Below are 25,573 nucleotides of genomic sequence, written 5' to 3'. Positions count from 1 at the left end.
CGAAGCGGGAAATGTATGAATTTAAAACGTGTTTTGTCTCACTGTAAAGGTGAACAATATCCGTCTCTCGTTATGTGTAATCTACAATAGACTGCTTTGTTTTAAGCTTCAGGTATTTTGTGTTACACAGCTCATTTTTTCCTCACCTTACCGTTTCACTACAATGCTCACCTGCTTTAATTCTTCTTAAACTTAGCTGGAGATTTAAATAAGAGAACATTTGAATGCTCCCAAAACAAAAAATATATATATATTAAAAAAAAACATAAAGAACTCAGGATAAAGGAACCAAGGAAACAAAAAATAAAATAAAAACATAATTCAATAATATAAATATTGCATTTATTTCAACGAATTCGGCAAATATAATAACTGTAGATAATAATTATGATAATACTATTCAGTTTACAGACTCGACCGATCGGCATTTAGCCGGCAGAGACCACATTTATATCACTGGCTGGCACTGGGCTTCAGTTAATCATAATTATAATGTCATCTGAATAACAAGTAAATGCAGATTGCATAAAATTAGTTTATAATTAAATTATACAAATAAAAATAAAAATATCGGAAGTCGAAAAGGAGGCAAATCTGTCAACATCAGCTGCCTGACGTTTATATGTCTACGAAAACAAAATCGATAATAAAACTAAAGAACAAAAAATATATACAAACATAACATAATGCAAATAATAAAAATAACAAAAGCGATATGCAAATAAAAGTAAAACCTGTGGAAATATTTGTAGCGGATTAAATAGTGAACGTTTGTATGCGCCTAGGTTAAGTGCGAGATTTGCATCTCAATAGTAAAGTGGAGTATGACACGGCGCTAAGACGGAAGGCAAGTTTTCACATAATAAATTTGAAATATAATAGCAACACCCGCAGCGCGTGCTACGATTCGCTCACACATTGAGACCGCACGAGCTTCGGTATCATTATGTACAAGAAAACATTAGAAAAAATATTTGCATATCGCCTAACCCTCCAATTTCAAGGTAGTCTTATGTAAATGTGTTAGAAACTGCAGCCGGCGACCCCACACGAATCGAATTCATTATTATGTAAAATACTACAAACTTTCTATGTTATGTCTGTATGTATTTCGTGCCCTTCAGTGAACATATGCGAACTAATTAGATACAGTATATCACAAGTTTTAAGATGCCTCTACGAAACGAACCATATATTTATTAATATCTATCTATCTCTAATACTACACATCGTAGTACAAGTTCACGAGCGGCAATCGCAAACAAATTTTACAACTTTCTATCGTTACCAACTAATAGTATACTTTTACACGATTCAATTATTTACAGTGGAGCTACGATAATAATTTACAAAACACTTGAATCCTACAAGGCACCTTATTTAAATAGTAATAAAGATTTCAGGCTTCGCTATGACTTTATATAATAACTAAAACGTTTTAAATTCTCTAAAATATATAATTTGGTTTTCATTACACACCTACAACAATCGACATCGCTAAAACCTAATAGGAGTTTTAAATATGAACAACTAGGAAGAATAATATTATGCAACAGATTACTATCAGCTATGCTGTGTATATGCGGCGTTAATTTTCAAATCGAATAAATACAAGAGTAAAAGTTTGGAAAGTATTTTCGATTGGCACGATATGAATAATTGATTATTCATGTGGAGCGAATGCATATGCGGCAGATCGGTCCCATTAGATATACGACGTCCTTCACGCGTCCTAACTCCTACCATTGTTAAGTTCGTTTGAATTTGAATAGCGGTGTTCAGAGCGGGCCGCCCACCGGCCGCCCGGCACGCCTCTCGCGCCTCCGAAGACGTCGCGACTCATCTCGCGATCCATCACTCACATATTCAAAAACAACAACCGAACAAAGCGTCCTAATGACATTACGAAACAACTATTCCTCTAGTGCATTCATTGATTGTTGTATTTGGATAACAATTTATTGAAATCCTAACTATGAGGCATATGCGATTAACCGTTGATATTTCATGCTTATCTTCGTAATAACTGACACAAATCTAACGTCGATAGCTATAATAATTTTCTATCTTAGAGATTCATTACTTTGAATATTAAAGCCGCATATACCGAACAGTTCTTTTCACTCAAATAATAATACATCTAAAGTTTATTTACAGGAATCACTAGTAGGAAATATAGATCAACGACCGTCACGGCACGACATGAGCTCCGCCCGGTTCACGGTAATTGCTATTATCGGATGCAATGCGAAGCTCGCCACTGCGAGGTACTAGATAAGTTCAAACACAGCGCATGCTAACGCTACCACAACTACGTTCAAGTACACTCACCGTTGCCAGCGAGCTGTGGTCGGAGGAAGGCGTTGTGCAGCTCGGTACCCAGCCCGCTCTCCAGCCGCGCTGCCATCTGCATCAGCGCGAGCGTGCCGTCGTCGGCGGCGCCCGCGCTGTTCTCGAGGCGCGCGCGCACCGCGGCGATGTGGCCCCGCGTGAACACGTGGTCTTGAACTGAATACTTGTGACTGTACTTGAAGTCACACACACGACACTCGTCGGGCGGCTGCGCGTCCGACACCTCCGAGAGACCGGCCGCCAATCTTGCCTTCTTCTCTTTGGCACGAGCGTTTTGGAACCACACTTGTACTACTCGCTTTGGTAGGCCAATTTCGCGTCCGAGCGCTTCGCATTCTGCCATTGTCGGCGTTTTGTAGTCACCGAACAGAGCCTTCATAATCTTAACTTGTATTGAAGACATTTGAGTTCGAAAACGTTTGCCGGGAGGCCTTTGATTTGGATGCTGACCCGCTAAAGGGGAGGTGGGGTCATCTTCTTCATAGAATTCCATGGTTTCAGATGCCGTATCTGACCTCTCGTCTGCGTCCGATCCAGGTCGTGACAAATCTACAGGTTTGCTGAGATCTAAAGGTATTTCAGATTTTCCATGTTCAGGTCGTCTCTCAGATGGTTCATTGCTACTGCCATTCTGTTGGGCGGCAGCGTGAGCTTGAAGCTCACTAACATAGCGCTTCATTGACTCCTCACTATACTGTTTGATAAATTTCTCCATGTCTGAGTGAAACGGCGGAAAAATAGGGGGCAACATGGGAGCCCCCCCTTGGGAAAAATTTTGCTGCCTGTCACTTTGTTGAGAACCAAAACTAGGCGTCGACTCTGTACTTAACTCCTCATCAGGTAAAGCGTCCACGTTGATTTCTCCTCTTGCACACTGATCAGCGTGTTTCGTGCTTAAGTGGCTTTCTAATGCGCTTTTCACTTTGAATAAAGCAGGGCAAAAGGGACAGCGTTTATTTATAACTTGTGCATGTGCACGAAACTGACCCTTCCTTTCACGCGCTCTCGTGTTTTGAAACCAAACTTGGACTACCCTTTTTTTCAATCCAACTTCTCGAGCAATATTTTCGAGCATCTTTCTGGATGGGTTTGATTCAATTTGGTACTTTTGATACAGGTAGTCTAACTGTTCCGGTAAAATCGTTGTTCTCAATCGTTTATCTTTTGGCTGTTCTCCAGTATCTGCCTCCTCAAACTCATCAAATTTTCTTTTAGCTACTTGCTGGTTTAGAGCAGCGACTAAAGGGTGGCGAGCTTCTTCATTTGAGAGTGAAGCGTTGAGCTGTTGTAGCTGAGCATGTTGTTGTAAGATCCCAAAAGGGGAATCTGGAGGGTAGGTGGGAAATAAATTTGGGTTCATAATATGAACCAACTGATGTTCTCGCCAGAGATCAAATCTTGGGAATACTAAATTGCATTTATCGCATTGAAAATTTCCATCTTTTTCTTCTCTTGGTTGGTGCGATAAAGGTGTTACGGGTGTATGAGGTGTAGTGGGAGCCGGAGATACTGGATAGTTAGGCGCGGCAGGTGTGGGAGTACGAGGTGGTGCCGGTGAAACTGGCACATGCGGAACGTGGTGTTCTACGGTGCTAGAGTTAGAGTCTTCGCTGCTCAAAGTAGCAGCAACTTGCGCAGCTGCCGCTTGTGCCTGCGCCGATCGTTTCGCATCCTCTTCCTTAAAACAATGAGTTTTCTGATGTCTAATCAACTCGTAGTATCGTTGAAATACTAATTGACATTTTTTGCATTGATAGTTCAATCCCGGTGTGCGTTGAAATCTATTTGCGTCATCCATCGAGCCCGCTGGTGGATCAGCTGCCGGTTGATTCTCGTATACTTTTCTTGCTTTCTGTCGAGCGTTTTGAAACCATACTACGATGACTCTCGGACTTAAGCCCAATAATTTAGAAAGATATTCTAGATCGTCATCCTTTGGGTAAGCGTTATTTTCAAAAAACTCTTGCAATACTTTAATCTGATAGTCAGTGAATCTAGTTCTGTTGGCGCGTTTGCCAGAAGACCCCGAGCTGTTGGATCCATTCGAGTTGCCCCCGGAAAGTCCGAAATCGGCCGGTCCCCTGCCAGGACTGAGGCTGCGATTTGGGGTCAAAGGTAGGACGTTCGGGGGCGCGGAGTTTGGGGACGTGAAATTAGGATTTATTTTCGGTGGTAGCATAGATGGATGTGGCGGCTGAGGTATACTCGTAGCCGGTATTGAGTCAAGTTGGGATTGTATTAAAGAATTTAACGATAAGTGAGTTGGTGTTTGAGGACGAGATATGCTTTGATGCAGTTCTGAGCTGCTTAATGCAGGACTTTGGGATGGAGCTTGTGGAAAGATGAAGCTTTTGTCCTCTTGATGGCGGTCGTCGTAGGAATTATATTTTTCTTCCATTGTAGGCTCTTCATTAGGCTCAGATTTAACTTCTTGTTGGCTAACCAATGAAATTTCTTCAGTTTTTGCTTTTTTTTCGGGCGGTGGTTTGCCTTCATCGGAGCTCGCTGAAGAATCTAAAGGCGTCACTTTAGCCTCTCCGGTCTTTTCGTATTCTTCAAGGTTTAATGTCGTAGATGGTGGATTGTTGAAGTTGTAAGGCGAATCCTTGTTTCGTTGGCGTTCCTTGAAAAGTGTATTTCTGAACCAATGCTTGATAACCTTTGTAGCTAGGCCGGATTGTTTGGCCATTTTCGCAATTGCTTCGTCGCTTGGCGAGTTATTAATGTCAAAGTGCGATCGTAAAATTTTCAATTGCTCGTCAGTTATACGAGTACGAGCTCTTTTCTGTCCAGCTGCGGCGTTAGCCTGCAAACAAGAAGATAATATTGTATACAACTATACCAAATTATTAAAAATACAGATTTTTAATATTAACTTATGTTTGTTAAGTATGTAATTCGCATTTATATTGATAAGATAAGATAAGAATTAAATGTGTATGTTATCGAAATAAGCTTCTAAAGTATAAAATACATAAAAATATTCATAAAGTTTGTCTCTACAGTTAATATTGACTTTAAATAAATATACAAAACGTAGTTTTCTATATTTAAAACTAAACACATCAAAGCTTAATTTGTAATTTCAATAGTTAATATTCTTAACGCATACGAACGATTGCAGGTAAGTTTGAATAAGGTAATTGTTAGAGATAATAATACCCCGGCCCTTGGCACCTAACAAAGGACCCTCTGTTGGTTTGGACAAACAGCATAAGCTTATCTTATAACATGTAAGTACGTATATTTTCTTGCTACGATTAAATAAACGAATGGCAACAGAATTATAACAAATTACACACATAATATATTTTTCATATAAAGCATTAGGTGATATCAGGATGAGTATTTTGCATTATTTATATAGTAACTATTGTCTATTAGGGAGCAATTAATTAAGGTAAGTTGTTTAATTATACCTACATATGTAAACATAGCTCTCAGTATGCTTTACATGACGTAATTATTCTGTACTCTGAGTATTCATAATATAAATGAAGTAGTTAGTCAATTAACATTTGACGGATCTGTTTATATTTATTAATAGTTACAATTAATTATTATTCCACGTACGTTAATATAATTTGCAAGAGATATTAGTATGTAAATTTGTAGAAACTATACCTATATATTAAACACGTGGCTATGTCAGCTTGTTCGAGTATGTTAATAGAGGCAATGTGTTAGTCATTTAAAACTTAATGAAGAAAATTATTTACATATCTCTTGTATGTTTACTTATGTGTGGCTGTTATTGGTTGATTCATAACCGAAATTATGTATAATTAGTCACTATTGAATAAATTTTTATAGTAAATAATTTGACTAAATATAAATCCAATGTTAATATGCCATTAGAGTAATAAATATTTTAGTAGATATATATTCAAAATACTTGAAAATATTAAAGTAGGTATAATCATGAAATGTTAATAATTAATAATTATTGATACATATTGCAAAAATCTTACCTGTTGTTGTTGTTGGATTAATTGTTGTTGTTTTAATTGGGCGTCATGCGAAAACGGCATTGCGTCGAATGGTGGTGGCGGCAGCATGAGCGGCACCAAGGGAGGCTGCAGGTTCATCGCTGCGAGGGCCCCGACGTTCAAGCCGAGAGGCAGCCCCAGCGAGAGCATCTGGGCCACCATGGGATGCAGTTGTCCGAGCTGCTGTTGCAATTGCAGCATGTTGAGTGCCGCCTGCATCTCTTGCACTTGTGCGGCGAGCAAAGCTCCAGCCTGCGCTTCACCAGAGCCGTTCGCGTTCTCGTTGTAGTTGCCATTGCTGTCACCACGGGGTGAAGGCGAGCGGTCGCCTTGCGGCGCAGGTGATGCGGCCCGCGGCGAGTTCGGCGCACCCGATTTCCTCTCATATTCAGATTTAAATTGCTCCGCGAACTGTTCCAAAAACTCGAGCGGAACTTTATCTTTATGCACTTCTTCACAATGAGTCTTTAAAACGAACACACTAGAGAACTCCTTATTACAATGTTGACACGTCGATTTGTTTTCACTGTCCGGGGGCTTCTCTTCGGGCGGCGGAGGCGGCGGGCTCGGCGCCCGCGCCATCTCACGTTCCTCTTGCAACTTGCGGCGCTGATTCTCATTGTACTGCATCACGAGGTCGAAGCCGAACGTTTCTAAAAGTTGCTTATACATTTGCGAGTTCCTTTTGGGCGGATTGCCCTTCGCTACCATCTCGTCGAGAGCGGCTGCTTCTGCGTCTCCAAGTGGCGAGTGCGCCCGCGCATCGCCAAACGGACATAAAGTAGCGCGATGTGCGTCGAGTAGCTCCCCAGTCGGGAATGACGCGTGGCATCGCTCGCACGAGGCGCTACCTGCCCGTGGGGACCGAGGGCTACCTGGGCGAGCGGGGGGCGAGGAGCGCGGCCCCCCGCTGCTCGTAGATGAAGGGGATGTATTTTTTGGCGACAATACGTCTTGTAAAATTTTGGCGGGGTCGTTTCTATCCGGCTGCTCTACTAAAGGCCGTGTCAAGTCGACGTGGCCCGCAGCGGCGAGCTCTTGCAACTTTCCGGCACGTGTTTGATGCAAAACAGATCGCATATGAATATCTAACGTGCTGCCTTGCGTATAAGCCACTTTGCATATGTTGCATTTATATCGTTTACGGTCATCCTCTTCGCTCGATGTACTTTTTGGAGTGAGAGTTAAATTCGATGGCGCTGTTCCCGCGCCTGGTGAAACGGGCGGATTGTTATTGTTCTGTTGTTCTTGCATGGCCCGTTTCAATTTGTGTAAATGACTGACACTGTTATAATGAACCAATAAGATATTTTTCTGTGTGAATGATTCTTTGCATACGTCACATTTGAACGGTCTGTTAGGATCCAAGTATTTTTCCATAGGATATGTTAATTTTTCACCTTTTCGATGTAAGAGCGTCTTATTATGTGCGGTTAGATAAGATTGCCTTGTAAATGCAACTTTACATCGGTGACATTTATATTTTCTGTTTGGATCATTATAAGAATCTTCAGCCATAGCTTGCGAGTTCAAGTAATCTTCTAAGAATTGTTGATCTTTGTAAATTATGGAATCATCTGAATTTTCAGCGTCATTGTGACCGGACTCGTCAGCAGCGGTGGCACTTGAATCTCTGTCTTCCATTTCTCCCATGTCATCATCTGGTGTTCTCAACGCTTCTTTTCGCAATAAATCTGCAGTAGCTGGGTCTAAAGCTGTACCCTGGCTTGATTGCAATAGGGGATTTGACGCCAAGCTTCGCTTGAATGCAGATAATTCATCTTCAGACAGTTCAGGGTGTGAAGTCTCCACGTGTTTTTGGAGCGCCAGTATTGATCTAAAGCTGCGTCCACACAAAACACATTTAGTAGCGTCGCGTATAACATGATATTGTGAATGCAATTGAAGCTTTTCAACTGTTTTGAATGCGAGACTACATTGATTACAACGGTACTTGTAAACGTGTTTCTCCGATACCGACATGTTTGCAATAGAATTGCGCGCATGAGCTTCTTTAAAGTGATTCTGTAGGGCATGAGCCGCTTCAAAGTAACGATTACATCCTTTCTTCCAACAAACGTAACCGGGACCTTGCGGTGTTTGTTTTAATTCTAAATGGCCTGACTCATTTTGATGATGACAAAGTTCGTCGACGTTGCGGAATGTTCTGTTACAAGTCGAGCATCTTTCTGTCTCTCCGTCCACACTGCCCTCTGAGCGTGGAGATGAAATCTCGCGTTCTTCATCGCCTTGTCTTGAATCTTCTCGTTGCGCTTGCGCACCGCCATTCAACCAATGGCTTTGGTCTACTAAGAGTAGAAGGCGTTGTAGACCTTCAGAGTTCACGGAATGGATTTGCATTACATGTCGCTCGAGCGCGGGTCGGTCCTTGAAGGCGTCTTGGCATAAAGGACAAATGAAATGCCGCGCTGTATCACTATGCATAGAATTAACATGAGCGTGAAGTTTGCTTTCACTATCACAACTAAAATTGCAATACGGACATGGGTGAGATCCCGTAACCTCTTCTTCGTCTTTCTCACTGGAAGTTTGTTGCATTGATTGCTGCGAAAGCTGTTGCTGTTGTTGATGTTGCTGCTGCTGATGTTGTTCCAAAAATCTCAACATCTTTTGTTCTTGGGTCAACTCAGGTTTCTGATCAATGGGCTCCTTAGTATCTGTTGACAAGATAAATAACAACGATTATTATATGTATCGTGTCACTAGAGCACGGCATGTACGCGTGGGCGTATACCACGAACTTTCCTCTGCGGAATGTGCAAACCGAATGGATAGTAATCGGTAATCTGAACATGTTAACAATGTCTACCTACGTCTACGTGAGATTTATCTACAAAAAAGATTATTTTTATAAATGAAGCTAACTATTGTTCGGTGCGAGCGTTTGTTACTATTCTGAATTGAAGTTAAAAATAAAATTCTTCTCCTTTATATTATTAGTAAGACTCGTTTTGTTTGCGTCGTCCCAGCAAGACAAAGGTATTGCTCTATCCATCCTGAACGCACACATTCTCAGACGCATTAATACTAACGTAACAAGTATATTGTAATTTTGCACACAAAGGAGATACAGGACGGGCAAACAATCATTGTTCATTATTACAAAAGGTTCGAATATTTCGCTTCGCGTCAGATCAAATGCATTCGGCAGATCGTATGTGGATGTGACAATGAGTGCGAGAGAGATGTACAGCTACTAAGAGAATATGTAAGGGTATTTATTATTTGACCAGGGATACGTCCGCGGCAGCGTGTGAAAGAAGGTCCGTATTGTTTACGCTTAAATAAGGAAGGTGAAAGAAACGACCGATGCGAAGAGCGGAAAGATTCGTTAATATAACGTTACAATTATACTTTATTAGATGAGCAACCGATATTTCCATTGTTAGATAAAAACTGAGACTGACTATCGATAAATGTACAGTTTACCATAAAAGCGACATCCGAATGCGACTTGAATGTGTGAAATGATCACGACACATCATATTTTTTCACGCCAAATATGTGATAAGGCGAACTCCGTCACAGATTAAGATAATACTTTTTGTGGGAATGAAACCCATGATCATAAAATAAGGACATTTTATTTTGACACCAAGACAATGGGATTTTTTTATAGGGAGATGGACTGAGGAACTGTTTGTAAATTCATAAAATCTGTTCGATTATTAAAATTCGAAGACCAAACTTTAAACGAATAGCTTGCAAAGATAAATCTTACAGGGAACAAGTAAGGGGCGATATTTACAATTAATTAAAACTGGAAATTATCTCACAGTCCAGCGCAGCTGAAAGCAGCCGGTCCCTTGTGGAACTCGTTTCATAGTTTTAAGCAGTTGTAACCGTTACATCTAATGAAGGGGAGAGGGATAAGTAAATCCGAACGCGTAATAATAATCAAAGAGACTGACCCTAATCGTGGACTGGAGTGACCAGTGAATGTAATTATTTATGACGTAAAATCGTCGTCCGACAGTCTGGTAGGAGCATAGAACAATGGCCAGGTAAAGGGACCATGTCTGCATAAATGCGATCTCCAACGCTTTTTGTCAATGGACAAAGGGTCTTTTCTAAGGAAACACCACATCGTTATGGCGTCGTAAAGTAAGTATTGTGCAGTATGTGCTTTGTTTTGTGAGATTTGGGTCAGGATTTTTACAATGTGGCGTCTGGAATACAATAAGCTTAAACAGTGTATGTCGCAATTTGAATTGGGGCCTGCGAAATTAATTTAATAGAATTGTATTGAGTAAAATATTGAAGAATTTATTTTGCCGTCAACTTCCAAATAATAAATTAATGACTTCAAAAGCAACATACCTAGTAATACGACGTATTTAAGTCAAACGAATTTTTTAACGATGTCAGCATAAAATTAAATTCTATTACTTACACGATATTGTGTTAATAATGTGTTGAATTTAATTTAGTGTCTTCTTTGATAATAACCATATCGATAAAGCGAAGACTTATTTACAATTTCGACAAATTTTTCGTCCAATTAGTGTGTCGAGGTTCAAAAAAGGGAGAGTTAAATTTATGGACGTCAATCGTTTAAAGTGTCTACTCGGTAAGGTGAAAATAAGTAATAAGCATAAATATGAGGGACACAATGGTGTAAGTCGGATTTCTTTCGCCTCCACATTTCTCTCGCAGTTTATTGTATTTCACCGTGGCCATAAACATCAGCGGGCAATGCGGCCGGCGACATTGTAAGATGATGTAGCAGCCTCATCACAAGGGGGCAATCATTCTTAATGCGCGACGGCCACATACGTAATGCGAGTCATTGTCCCGCGTGCGGTACTTATGGAAAATTCGCGTTCTCGATTCAAATCTTCTCGTCGTCTCCCTCGCTCGCGGGGCGGAGTCGCTTCCGACCAATGGCGCAGCCCGACTGTGGCGACACCGTGTAAGGCGTACGTTATTAAAGAAACCTGTTCTAATATTGTGCGCTTCAAATTAAATTTTGTCCGTGTGTAATTATCTCATTATAGTAATTACGAATTCCTCGCTAAATACTCATCGCTTTAAATGGTCGCGACTCGGCTCGAACACGACGCGTCGGTCACGCGTCCCCCGTTAATGAAGCCTTCGATGCCGATAATAGAACGTACGTTATGTTAAACACCTTATTTCGCCGAAAACTTGGTGCGTAAAAAAGAAAACTTTTGTTATTTAACTCGATCAAAAGTGAGAAGTTTGTAAAAAACGCAAAACAAAATTGATTAAGGAACGAATCGTTTTAAATTGGAAACCGATAGTGACGTTTCGAAATCACATTCATAAGTCGGTTCAGTATTATTTTATCGATATGAACACCGGTAATGGTTCTAGTTACATTAATTTTAATGGAATTTTCACGGTTTATAGTATAAAATATTGCAAAATATGTTAAGTATAATAGTTATAAATAACAATGTTATGCTCACGAAAAGTGTTGCATAAGCGACATCTAGTGACAAGTGAAAAAATTATTCACGAAGTGGCGCACGCGCAACTAATTGCATTTTATTTTTTTCTAAACCTTTTGTAAATGTTTGTTCTTATATTCGTTTCTTAGTTTTAAGTATCATTAAGACTTGTTACTTAAAGAGACAATAACTCGAGGAAGTGTGCAGTACAGTAACAATAGGTTTGTCATGCTTGGAAAAATATTAGTGACGAACGCGGAGCAGTTTCCTTATTAACACTAAATTAAACATGTTTTTTTCTTTTAATTTTATGGGAACCTATATGGAATTTATTCACGATTATTTAAAACAATTCTTTTTTAAGAAACTCGTTTGAATTTTTCATGCTTAATTTATTTTATAATCAACTAAGTATAGAATACATTATTAACTTACCATTTTCTTGTTGATCGAATGGACTGGGTAACTCCGGTGGCTGAGGTATGACTTGGAAGAGTTCAGCCACGTCTGGTGTGGGATCCTTGCCTTCTGACCGACGTTGAAGTTGATGGATTTGTTCCATTTGCAGATGTTTGACGGAGCGCACATGCTGTAAGAGTGGTAGGCGATGTGGGGCTCCGAAACCGCACAAACCACAACGGTACACTCGAGGGCGATCACGTGGTATTCTTGATGCACAGTCTCGAACATGTCTTAGCAACAGCGTGGCTGCCTCGTGGCGAGCACCAGCTGCGTGTAGTTGTAGTTTATGCGCCGAATTCGTATAGTAATCACACGCGCAGCATCTCACTTGCACACCACCTACACCTGCACCACCAGTTCCGACACCACCGCAAAATTTCAATTTCCACTCATTTCGAGGTCCACCTTCTTTCACATGGTTAACATGTTGTAGCCTTTGTAGATGTTTGTCTGTTTTGCAATGCAGTTGGAAGTTTGCTTTCAAGTTTGTTTTGTATGTGCATAATTTGCAAACGTAATGACCAGCGACTAGCGCCAGAATTTCTTGCTCTCTTATCTTGGTGCGGTCTTGAGCTAAGTGGTGACCCAAGGCTTCCAAGGAATCGGTGGAGAAACAGTTACATATACAACAATGGAAAGTCCTTTCGGGTTCAGGGTCGGCTGGTTCTGGTGGTGGTTCCATGGCGTCAGGGTTGAGACCCACGTCTAAATGTGCGCCAAGTTCAGGTGGAGATGGTCCAGGTCCGCCGGTCATCAGCTGAATCATAAGCGCTTGATTGTATGCCATATCGGCTAATGCTGCTTCTGGGTTTGGTGGTGGAGCATCTCCCCCATGGAAATGCAAAAGGCTTTCTAGTTGTTGTTGACTCTGTTGTCTATGATGTAGAGCCGATAAAGTCTGCATATGCTTCACATTTTGTTGTAGGACAAGCATGTTATGCGTATGTTTTTCAGAAGTCATGTGTATCCTCAAATTTCTTGCTACATTAGTCTCGTAGTTGCAGACGTCACATCTGAACGTTGGCTTTGGTTTTTGTCCTAAAGGTGAGTGATGTGGTAATGGTGGTTTATGCACACCTGGTGGTGTATGTTGTGATGGAGGTAAGTTGCTTTCTCCAGGATTGCCACCATTTTGTAACTCTTGCATATTATTAAGATGTTTATCCGACTGCATATGTATGCTTAGGTTACCTTTTGTCGTAGTCGAGTAGTTACACACTTCACATCTGTAAGGTTTGTATCCACAAGTGTACGTCTCACCTCTTGCTAACCGTGGATGAGGTTGTCCTGCAATGCAGTAAATACAACTTGTCTCTGCTTCGGGATGTTTCTCTTTCATATGAATTTCCAATGTTTCTTGATATTTGTAATGCCAGTTGCACTTCGGACATTTGAGTGTTTTACATGAGTTTCGACTGTGCATACCAGCTAGTGGTCCACCTAATCTACCAGAATTTAAAATAAGCTCGCATTTTGGGCAATCAGCACCTGACGGCCTTCCACCTAAATGGTCTGGGCATACTCCTATTGTAGTGCCCGACAGGAAAGCTGGTGGGGCTGCTTGGAATGGTGGAGATGAATTTGGACTTCCACGTGGTTGTACTGACGCGTTAATAGTATGAGGATGAGCTACTGAAATCAATGAATGTTGTGGCATCAGAGATTCAGCCATTGATCTAGGTGGTCTCCACGCAGGCGGGCTAGGTCTTCTGTCATCGCATGATCCATTAGGTAACATATTGTCGTTTTCTCTATCCGGTGTCATAAGGTCTAGCCTTTTATCTACTGATGGACTCGATAATTCTGACATATTTGCAGGGCTACCAGACACGGAAGCACGTGGTGGTGCAGCAGCACCTACAGGTTCTAAGAATGAGACTAGTGGTTCTTTGTCTTTTCCGACGCACTGAATGATGGCAGATGCATTTTCCCTCGATAATGCATCTCGTTCTGTATCAAGTAATGATAAACTATGGTCTGACTGTGCATGCGCTACAAACGACTTCGCGTAGCCAAAGCTTAGTTTACATATAAAACACATTAGAATTGGTTTAACTGGTACACTAATAGGACACTCAGGGGTTGGAGACTGGGGTCTCGGAGTCTCTTTTCCTCCACGAAAACTGAACACTCGATAACTATGCATAACAGGCGCGTCAGGTCTCGCTCTCGCTCTTTCAGCAGCCAGTCTTCCATAAAGCGCACCGTATAAAGAAGGGTTTCTTGAAACATAAAAAGCACTCGCAATCTGAGGAAAGTCAAGTTGTCTCTCGACGACGTTGCTGTCTCTGCTATCGACGATGCAGCCCGGTTCTATTTTAGGTAGATCCGACAAGCTCGTTTCACCCTCCGATAGTTCAGGGTCCTCGATGATGTAAGCGGAGCCGTCAGGATTGTAAACTATCTTGCCGTCAAAATGTTCAACATCAGAGGAGAGGAGCGGTGAGTCACGTCGCGAGGTAAGATCTACGGCATCCGGGGCAGCGGGCGGCGAAGTGGGCGCGGGAGCAGAGGACGGGGCCGGAGTGGGCGCTGCCGGGGCTGCCGGCACGTTTCTAGGTTCCTCCTCGGGGCTCATGTTGCCGTCGTCGTCGTCTGGCTCGAGCGATGCTGAACTCTGCGGGTCGTCGCGTTTGCGGCGCCGCTTGCGCTCCGGAGGCGGGCCGCTAGCGGGGCCGCCGGGCTGCAGCGGCGTGGGCATGGCGCCGGGCGTCAAGGGCCGGCATCACATGCTCTCCTGAAACAATTCATAAATACTATGTTAAATTTTTACTTACTTTTTACTATAAATACACCCCTTGTGATAAGAATCAAATTATAATATTAAAGTTATAAGGCTGATATTATTTTAGATTGTAATCAAGTTGATATGTCTACTGCGACATACGAAGCTATTCCTAATAAACATTTTAAATATTTAAATTAAAATACACGATAATCGGCCCTTATCTATCCGATATTTACGCAAACAAATGCCATCATTTATCCAAATGACAGCCCGTCAATCCTGTCAACGGCGACACTATTACAATTAAGCAACCAATGGTCTTGGAACTCGGTAAACAAACACATATAGATCATGATACGAGATTTTATACGATAGTGATCCTTCTGGCGTACACTGTAAAGTCAAAATTCATAAATGCTATATAAATTTAATTCTCGAAATAGATTGAGTAATACCTACTAAAATTTGTTAAAAATTGAGATTAAGCCGTCATCTTCGTTATCTACAACGTTATCATTGATAACTGTGTCTCACATACGCCCGCCTAACGAAGGCATGAATATTATAAGTATTTTTACTTATTTATTTAGTTGACAGACTTAAGATAACTAATCGCTGGATTGACGTTTGACACAAAATAATTGATGATATAAAATATTACCTGGGATGACATTATTATTTACTATTTATTAAGGTATTGAGTTCACTTTTAAATATTATTTTTCTAACCACTCACAATACATAATTCACTTTTGATGTCGATCACAGCCACGGTTATTTCTACTTATTTAGCATTACTAATAAATTAGATTTGCGAGTCTCTAATCACTGACTAATGAGTGAATAATACCAGGATGTTAACGATAATGTGTTAAAATTAATCATATTTCTAACCTTACACCGGATGTTTAATATTGATAAACTATTCATTTAAATTAGACATTTTTAACAATTAAAAGACCTTGATATTTTTTCGTGTGTGGACAGAACCGCGCCTATTTGTATGTTTGCTTAGCTAACGGTCGAGTACAGCCCTTGAGAATGATTGTGCGATAAATTATATTACACCAGAATTCGATAAAGTCAATATTTACTTAAACGACAGTTATTCTGTGTGAAAGAAATGCCTTGTCCTGGGATCCAATTGACGTGTTCGCCGTCCTGATTACGGGTTTCTGCTTGGAAACGAATAATTCAAACAAATTATTAACTTCAGTTTTTTTCTATAATGCGCAATTAAAATGTCATTTTGTACAGCATCGCCATTAGTTGATATTGTAAAAGGCTTTAATTACAATTGTAATTATCCAGCATTTCGCGGAGGCAGCAATTTGTAGATAATTTTGCAGTGCTAATGTGTATGGAAATTATGCAAAGAACCGGTAATTAGAGAGGTGAACGCTCTAAAACACATGATTTCTTATGACTCAATTTTTCCAACTAAAGAATGAAACTCTATTTGTATTTACGTTCAAGAGTTAACGCTTTCTAATAAGAAAGGCGATGCATAAAATATTACTTTACATTGAATAAGAACGCCCATTCGCACGGAGCTGTGTCATTAAAATAAAACAAACGCGAAATTATAAGAGGCAAATAGATGCGGCTATAATTTGTGTTTTGCAAATGGTGTTCTAAAGTGGCACTCAATAAGGTTAATGTTTAATGAGGACGCACGTGCAGGGATTCCCATCGTAACGCTAACAATCAGTGGTGTCGTCAATTACCACCGATGCCCTGATGTAAGCAGCAGAACTAATTCCCAATAAACACTCACACATACAGTGTCAGCGCAAATTGTGTGCATGTGAGCGTGAGAAAAATACGACGGAAATATTTGTTCCGATGCACACATGCGTGTTTTTGCATGACTAGGTATTAACACACACACACGCGTGCAGACACACTGCCCGCATCGGAACTGACTACAATAATTGCTATCAGTCATAATGGCTTTTAAAATTTTATGAGGACGTGATTAATAAACGAATTAATTAGGCAGTTGAATCCGAAAGGTAACCGATACACAAAATATTTATAAAGTATTAAGAAGAAAATACTTTCAGACTTGATAAAGTAACTTGAGTAATGAAAGGACTCATTAATGTTCGGTCTAAATGCAGTTCGTGATCCATGGATCACTTTCGAATAAGAATTTACTGTTTATTAGAAACCACGACAATCGCTGCGCTTACCACTTTCCTTAATGTCGTAGCTGTTATTATCATAAATAATTCATGCTGGTGTGGGGGGAAATTTATGAAATTCGTTTGTTGCTTGATTTGAAAATCAAATACGACACAGGTACAATATGAGAAATGGCAAATAGAATGATAGAATTCATACTAATAAAAATAAAAATTGAGATGAATATCGTACTGCGTATACATTGCGAACAAAGTAAAAAACTTATGTTCTTTAACCAAAACTTGAACTATTTAAGAAAAACTTAAACCACGTTTACCAGCATAAAATTGGATACAAATATCAGTTTTAATATAACTAACATTATATTGAAGACGGTTTAATGCTTTCATAAGTGTGTGGAATGCATGTAAGATGTACGTAATGAAGGTAGTCTTGTTAGACGTGGGAACGATCGAGTAGAACATGGTAAGGCTCGATCCGACTTTGTCCACCGTTAGTGCTTAACTTTAAACCTTCATTAAATCGTAATGGATTTGAACTTGCATCAAATTGCTCTTTTTACAGCGAAGTAATGGTTATAGCTGCAACGCTTGTTCGTGAAAATAACTATGTAAATATATAAGATTTAGTTGTTTTTGTGTTTAAGTATAGGTAAATTAGAATGCAAAATACTAAAATTTGTAGATTTTCATTTCCTATTTATGCTACACAAGTTTCTAAACCATATAAAACTAAGAAAACGTTAATTTTAGTACACCTACGCTAAAGTGATATACTTGCAACAAAGTAACAACAAAATTCAATTTGCAAGCATTACTAGTGCTTGAGCATTAAACATAATACCTATTATCCTATAGAACAAACTAGACGACAATTTAATTAAATAATCCAATGAGAAAGGTATAATTAAAACAAAGCGACTGTAAAATTGCGAAAGACGATCCGTTCTTATACCGCGCGACGTATGTGAAATGCGAATCTTGTAAGTCAATTAGCGATTCTAATTTAACTTTCCCATTAATTTGTCATTTTAATTAAAGCCGGCGTATATTTAGAAGGAAAACCCACAAATAAATAACAAGGCTTAGAACGTGAGCGAACCGAGTAATCATCTAAATGAGATCGAATCATAAAGAAGATGATTTTATGATTTATTTGCTTTCGAAGCTAATTGTGTGAGGCGCCTGTCGGCTGTCGTTCGACGTTACTCTAGTTAAAATCATGGAAAAGCCTCGTAAACTATTTATCTTGTTTATTAGAAACCAATATCTAATAGTATTTATTTGTATGAATCTAAAGTAGGTACTTAAGTATTCATGTAGAGTAGTGTCTAGTTATATCATATTAATGTTTTATACTTGTTGGCGTTTTATATTTTGTACGATAACCAAATTTTCATTCATTCATTAACAAAATAAATATAGGAGCAATTCTAATATCTTTAACCTGTATACCTTTGCATGATGCTGCAGGTAACCTAGCAGGCGCCACTCAGACCATGTGCTCTTAGGAACCGTCAATTTTAGCTGTAATTATTGCGGACCCTTCGATACTTATTTCTATTTTTTAGAGGCTTAATTGTTACAACAGATGACTTTTTTGTCGAACCACCTCAAAGAGAGCGGAAAGGCATCAAACGCAGCGTCGAATTTGGAAATAATTATACATAAATAGTCCCTTGAGCGGCCGATTAAGACAATTTCTGAAGCAAATTGCCGCAGACGAGCATAATAGCACACACGTTCCGTCATAAATAAATCTGGATTACGTTTCGTACGAGATTAAGATTGATTCGATCTCGATGCTTTCTGCTATTAATGCCCGCGCCGGATAATGTTTCGATCGTGTTAATATTTCAAATCATTATATTCCATTTTTGTATGTGATTTGTGGGATAATTACGATCGACAAATTGCGGAGCGTCATTAAAAGATAACGGGTGGATATCGGACGGTCGGTCGATCGTAATTAATGATCGATACATGTGAAATAATTAATTAGTGGCGAGGTGGGATCCTACGGCGCCCGGGGCCGGGGCTGGAGTACAAAAAACAATGACGTGCGGTTTTTGGTTCAGTCGGCGCCGAAGCCGTGGCGACATCCACTGATCAACCACTATAATTTGGTAGACCACGAATTAGTTTTAATCACATTTCTGTGAGATGAGCGTGACGCCGAACCAGTCTCCAGAATGTGTCATTAATGATAATTTCAATGATTGTGTTTTTTCCATAGCGTAATTATGTGGCTCTCGGTGTGGGTTAATCAAATTTCAATATGAAATTACTTTTCTTGTAATTATATGTGACTGTAATGGAATAAATATTAACTTTAATAGAGGTATAGGTAATATTGGAAGTTGTTATATATATTAATGAGGAATTGTTTGATCGTGGAAATGAAAATGTGGGAAATAAAGAAAATGTTCATAATAGTTTATATTTGATTTGTGTCTTTTTGCAAAACGAATAACAACATTTAAATTTCATTTTAAAACAAATGTTACCCATGCTAGTCGTTACCATTTAATTTTAGCCTCCCACATCGATCTTGAAGCATCCAAATCACTTATGTGCGCGTAATTTCAGGTCTCAGCAATAATTATAGACCAATTGTTAACCTCTAATGAGGTTACCTAAAATCAATAGCAATTAAGATTCTCACGATATCCACGATACTTCAAATCCGTGTTCCATCGAGCTGCGTGTGCGCAATTAAAACGAAACCAGCAATCAGCGGCCATGTTTGTACGGACGACGTTAATAGCGTTCAGTAATTACATATCAGAATCATGCTATCGTTGTTTCTCGGAACACTGATTGGATTAATAGAACCTATTTTAGGCTTCATTTAGGTGTTTATCCAAACATTATTTTGACCTTTCATTTGTTGAGGGACATCCATTTTACATACCAGAAGAAATCTTGTAACACAAACCGTTTTTAAAGTAGGTAGTAGGTACCAGTTAGTCATATATACTTAAAAAGACCTGACCTTACTTGACTCATACATAAACGAAAGATTACCGCAACAACAGACGATATTGTCACAGTCATATCGAATACGCCGCCACAATTTTATTCATCCTCAAAACTAGCTGTCGTTATATCCGGGAGAATATCCAAATTCAATTACAAAGCCTCCGTGAGGTGTGCCGTGCACCCGCGCCTCCTAAAGGGTGTATAGCAACTCAATTTCTCCATATTATTAAGACGTAGGGTGAGGGTAGGTTGGGGTGGCGCGGAATACAAAAAGAATGCTAATTTAAAATTCCCATTGCCGTGTTTGTATGCGCGCGCGCTCTATGTATCACTGGAACAACAAAAGGCGAAGGAGACCCGCTCGAGCGCGTAATTTCAATCTAATATTCAATTTGAGACGCGAACTTCAACCATCTTTTATTTATATGCCGGGATCTAAGCGTTTTTCATGAATTCACACATGATGGTACAGCGCAAGTGTTTTATTAGCGGCTTCTACGACTCCATTGTTGCCAAATGTTTTTATGAGTGCCGAGAGATTTGGCTTTTATTTCGTTCGTGGTTGGATTCGTTTATTCTTATATTGTTCATAAAATTTACTATACATAGTGAAGCGAGTATATAAGGAAGCATAACGCCTTTTATTAAATCGTAAGAGATTTTGTCTTCACGCGTTAAATTCTAATTGTTCGATAGAAAAAGGGCGTCGAATAAAACGATGAAAAAATGCAGTAGTTAATATAAATTGGATACAGTTTATTTTTATCGGACAAAAAGTGCTTTATTAACTTTGTTTATATTAATTTCTTGGAAAGAGCGGTAAAATCGATTAACATAGCTTTGCTTCCGTAACAGCCACTAAACGTGATTGGTCATTTGAGTATGGCCACAGATAATTGCTCTATTCCACGCTACGATCAAATAAATATCTGCTCACAATGCTTATTTGTGATTGTACTTTCAAAGTAGATGAATAATAATATGAGATTGTTGATTCTTGTTAAATGGTATTAACAAATTATGTAGCAAATAATTTAAAATGAAATATTATAAGTATTTCCTTGTGCTGTTATCTCATATATTGTATGAAAATAAACAAGGTACCTACCTATTAACTTTTTTATAAGTTACAGTTGCACTTTTCATACTTCAAGTCGCGACAGAAATAGACATCTATTTAATTTGAAAGTGTTGCCAAAAGTCGAAGATGACCTCACTATTGTTTATATTATCACGATATTTAAATCGTGTTCGTGACGAATTTGTATCGAAGCCCTATCAGCCTTGACTTTAAACAATACTTTTGCTGATATTAATTGAAGGCGTAGCTCTGTGACCATGTCTAATGCTTAAAATGGATAAATTGTATCGCAAAAATCTAACATTAATCGTGGATGGATATAAATAATGAACAAGTCTAGTATGTTTACATAATGTGGTATGTATAGTTAAATTGTAGGTTCTGTATAGAGGTAGGTGGGTATAACAAGTAACATCAGCCATTGCAGTTAAGTATTATTCTTACATTTAGTGTGTTCAGAAAGCGTGCGCGGGCGTTTCTTGATAATTTGCCGTCGACCTGTCTCTTGCGACTGCGCATTTATTTTTATTGACACGTACAAAACCCATTAATTAGTTTAATACAATTTATTTATAATATATGATAAGAAATATCTTAATCTTCATACTTTTGTTACACGTATTAAACATTATAATAACTTTTTATTACCTCATTACCCCAAAGATAACGCGAAGGAAGTTATTTTTTATTTAATTATATTTTAAAGGCACTCATGATGTAAGCTAAGCTTAAGGTTGTAATTCATCAGGCACCCACTCCCGAAGCTGTATTCATAAAAAATAATAAATTACAAAAAGCGAAGCAGATAAAACCGACATTGTCGCATGATAAATGATCAGATTTAAATTTAGGACCAAAACTAAAGGCACCTCATATAACGAACGCGACGAGCCCCGTTTATAATTATAATTAATATTCTTACAGTATAAAGTGGCCGGTGATAAAAAAATCGATGCGAGAATTAATAACAAACAAATGGGCTACCTGCCACGTTTTTTGTGACTCCCACAGGTAAGGCCGCGCTGATGAAAGACTCGTATGCCTGTCTTAGGTTCTTAAACAATGTCCGTTTTGACACGGTTGCACCTTTTTATGGGAATCGGCGGTCTCATTCATAGACAATGAGTAAACAAGCAGAAAAAACGAACCAACACATTTCGCCACTTGATAATAGATGGCGACACGTAGCGAAGATAACGCAACCGGCGACTTATTCGCAAAACGCCTTACAAATATGAAATATGAGTTGAATGCACTCCGAAGGTTTCTCGTTTCTTTAAGTGTGACTTATCGAAAAGAAAACAAAAAAGTTACATTTGTAACAAGAAACCATCGATTCGAAATACGGGACAAAAGCGAGGAACTCTCTAAATGTGATACCATAATGACAAAACAGAAATATGATTTCGATTAAATTGTGTGAACGGGACGGCGTGATTGGCCGGTCGTGTGTTGAAAAGAGACGTGGTAGTTGTTAATAATAAAAATATTTTATTTGTATAGTGGGGTAAAACACCCCCGCTGCGGGCTGTTTGGTCGGGACGGCATCTATCATCATTATATTAACCGATTTAACACTTTTGAACAGATTCCTGTGTCAGTTGGTGGTACGTTTACCCGGGGGACAAAAGTGCACATTGCAATGAAACTTGAATAATGTATTGAATATTTCTTTCAGATCGTGATTAATGGTTTGCGCTCTGATGATATACGTCGAGTTCATTTTATTTAATTATAAGTGTGTTTTAGCTCCAAGTTAGGTTATAGTCTACTGGCTGAGTATGGTCACATAGCTATTAAATAGACATGTGGAAACGAGGCCAAACTAATTTAACAGTCACATAATGAAGTCATATGATGATTCCTTTTATTCATTATGATTGTGATAATTCGATTGTAAACTTACAAACCGACATAGTGTTAATGGAAAATTACTATATTTTACTGGTATGGTGGCAAATGATAATGTAACTAGAGTTTCACACGCACCCAGTGACAACATATAAGGGTTAAGTAGCCCTTTGGCCTTAATATAAGTGATATGTGGTGCAATGAATATCTATTTACATTGACTACTTGAAAAGCACGACTGTTTGAACGTTTGTCATAATTTAAGTACACATTGAGCATACTTTTAGAAAGCCAACACTGATGTTTCGTAATATATCTCAGAGAAAAAATGTCTCAGAATAGAATTTAGTAAGAGCTACTTTTTATCTACACGTGTAATTATTTCATAACTAATCGCAGCTTGTTATTAAATAATCGTTTGAGAAACTAAACGTCAATTACTAACTCACATTAATTGACATGTAGGTAGCATTGACCAGCATTCACGTAATTAAAGAGTTTTCTAATCATTTCCGATCTCGTCTCGATCTTATAAATGTTCATGTACGATGTGAAATATGATGGGAAACTTCTAGAAATTAAAACTATATTATTGTTGTGTTTTAACAATTTGGTGAATAACCTAGTTATTCACTACTAGAAGGTATGATAATTTGGTAGACGTAGAGCATACTTAAATTGCAATATTTGGGTATGATGATTTAAATTACATGACTTTAGTATGTCAAAGTTCATTGATTAAGGAGCTTTTATAATCAAGTAGTTTCACGTAAAAATTAGCTTAATAGTTTTGAATCCTAGTCATTTAATTGTAAAATAATTGTAACAATCGTCCGCCATGGTCTATTTGAATATCTAATGTTTAGGGAAATGCAATTAAGCCTAATGATGCGTGTCAATCGAGATTGATATGCAAATAACTGACTCGCCCATGTTCACCAATTTTTGTTCGTTAATCTGAGTCATTTTCATTCAAAGTATTCATAAGCAACAATTGATTAGCCATTGTAATACAGGCGTTGTTTAGAATTCCATGTGATGTGATTTTGTGTGTGATTGTGATGTGATTTAGTTTCATTTCAACATATTTGGCTGGTTGTATTTAATAAAATGAACAACATTATATACCTACTTAACTATGTTTTTATGTCTACTAAATTCAATGCGTAATGGTAAAAATATGTATGAATTAATTCATTAAAAATATAATATGTCACTGTCAAATAAATGCCGACATAGAGACAAAATATTTCCAATAATATAATCAAACAACATAAATATTCATTTATAATTTATCCATTAGCAGCTCGGCCGTAAACTCATATTGTTATCGTTTAAAATTCGCTTTAAATGCAAATTGTATTCAAATGAAACTAATCATTTATCAGTAAGCGCAAACGTATCAGTGTCATATCAAATCACGAAGGGCACCCATTCAAGTGTGCCCGTATGCCGTATACCCAATAATTAGAGGCGCTGATTAAATCTCAGGATAAGACTCATTCCATTAATTACTCCCTACAGCTAAATACACGGCCTCGCTTTTTGCGATACACAATATAATAAGCATATTAACCGGGCCGATGCCATAGATAGGTATAAAGCCTCGGGCGATTCTCGCTAATATCCTTATAATGCTGTTAATATAGAAGCGAGCTAGCTCGGCGACACATTCTCTCACCGCGAGGTCAGAGTGGAATGACCAGTAACCGCCTAATGGAAACCAGAAGACGTTCGTTACTCGAATCACAGTTGTCCAAGACACATTCGCATTACAATCAATTGAAAGCCGCTCACATCGTGTAGTCTATGATATTGCGTGGAGCGTCGCGTGTGGCGGGCGGCGGGAGGCGGGCGGCCGGCCAGCTGTTTGGCTGTTACGGTGATAGTGCGAATGTACGCGCCGCTCCTATAATGTGTACTTTTACCAGTTTAGTGCTGACGTCTAATCAGGACAAATTAACGTATGTATTTTAAAATCGAGTTTATGTCACACGGAATAAACTGAACTTAAGGTTTACAGAAAAGCTCTTGGTGAAGATGCATGAAGTGTTTCTTTGTTATTGACAAATTTGTTAATTGATAATGTTGAAAAATAAAAAGAACTGATGTTGGCTCGAAAAAGTGTCGATAAAGAATGTTTATCGCAAGTATCTGAAAAGTTTAATTAGACGGTCACGTATCGGCAGGACACGTGTGCGCGTCCATCTGTGGCAATCAAATTAGGAAGCAAACAATGCGACGCAGCGACCGAGCGCCCGAGCGACCGGCCACCCCACGACAAAACGTTTTCACGCAATCTTCGATCACCGGATTAAGGGACAGTCTCGTCTCGTACGTTTTATCTTCGATTGTCCGCACTTAACGCGCACTTAACGCCGAGTGCCCCTCGAGAGGAAATTGAAAGCGATCGCTTTCCCTATCTTATCTGTAGTGTTACACTAATTAATCGATGTAGCGATCATCGTTAGTGTAAATAATGGGCACATTGAAGCGTCGCAGGTGATATATCGGCGTGAATAGACAAAAGTGTCGCGGGCGGAGCG

General features: G+C 39.0%; 1 protein-coding gene across 1 annotated transcript in view; it reads right to left on the bottom strand.

The window, feature by feature from the left end:
* Window positions 1-320: 320 nt before the first annotated feature.
* LOC149904112 (zinc finger homeobox protein 4-like) overlaps window positions 321-25,573 on the bottom strand; it is a 43,123-nt gene continuing 17,870 nt past the window's right edge. Inside the window, exons 2-4 of the mRNA XM_090108300.1 lie at window positions 12,212-14,975; window positions 6,324-9,019; window positions 321-5,158 (exon numbers count right to left, since the gene is read on the bottom strand). Coding sequence (XP_089964426.1) covers window positions 2,318-5,158; window positions 6,324-9,019; window positions 12,212-14,939 — 8,265 coding nt within the window. The 5' untranslated portion in view covers window positions 14,940-14,975 and the 3' untranslated portion in view covers window positions 321-2,317. The remainder of the gene's footprint in view (window positions 5,159-6,323; window positions 9,020-12,211; window positions 14,976-25,573) is intronic.

This window comes from Colias eurytheme, chromosome 12, assembly GCF_061535395.1.
Source record: "Colias eurytheme isolate Ceu_HAF_F1 chromosome 12, ilColEury1 Martin Lab GWU primary, whole genome shotgun sequence".
NCBI classification, from domain to species: Eukaryota; Metazoa; Arthropoda; class Insecta; order Lepidoptera; family Pieridae; genus Colias; species Colias eurytheme.
This window is presented reverse-complemented; position numbering and strand designations above follow the sequence as displayed.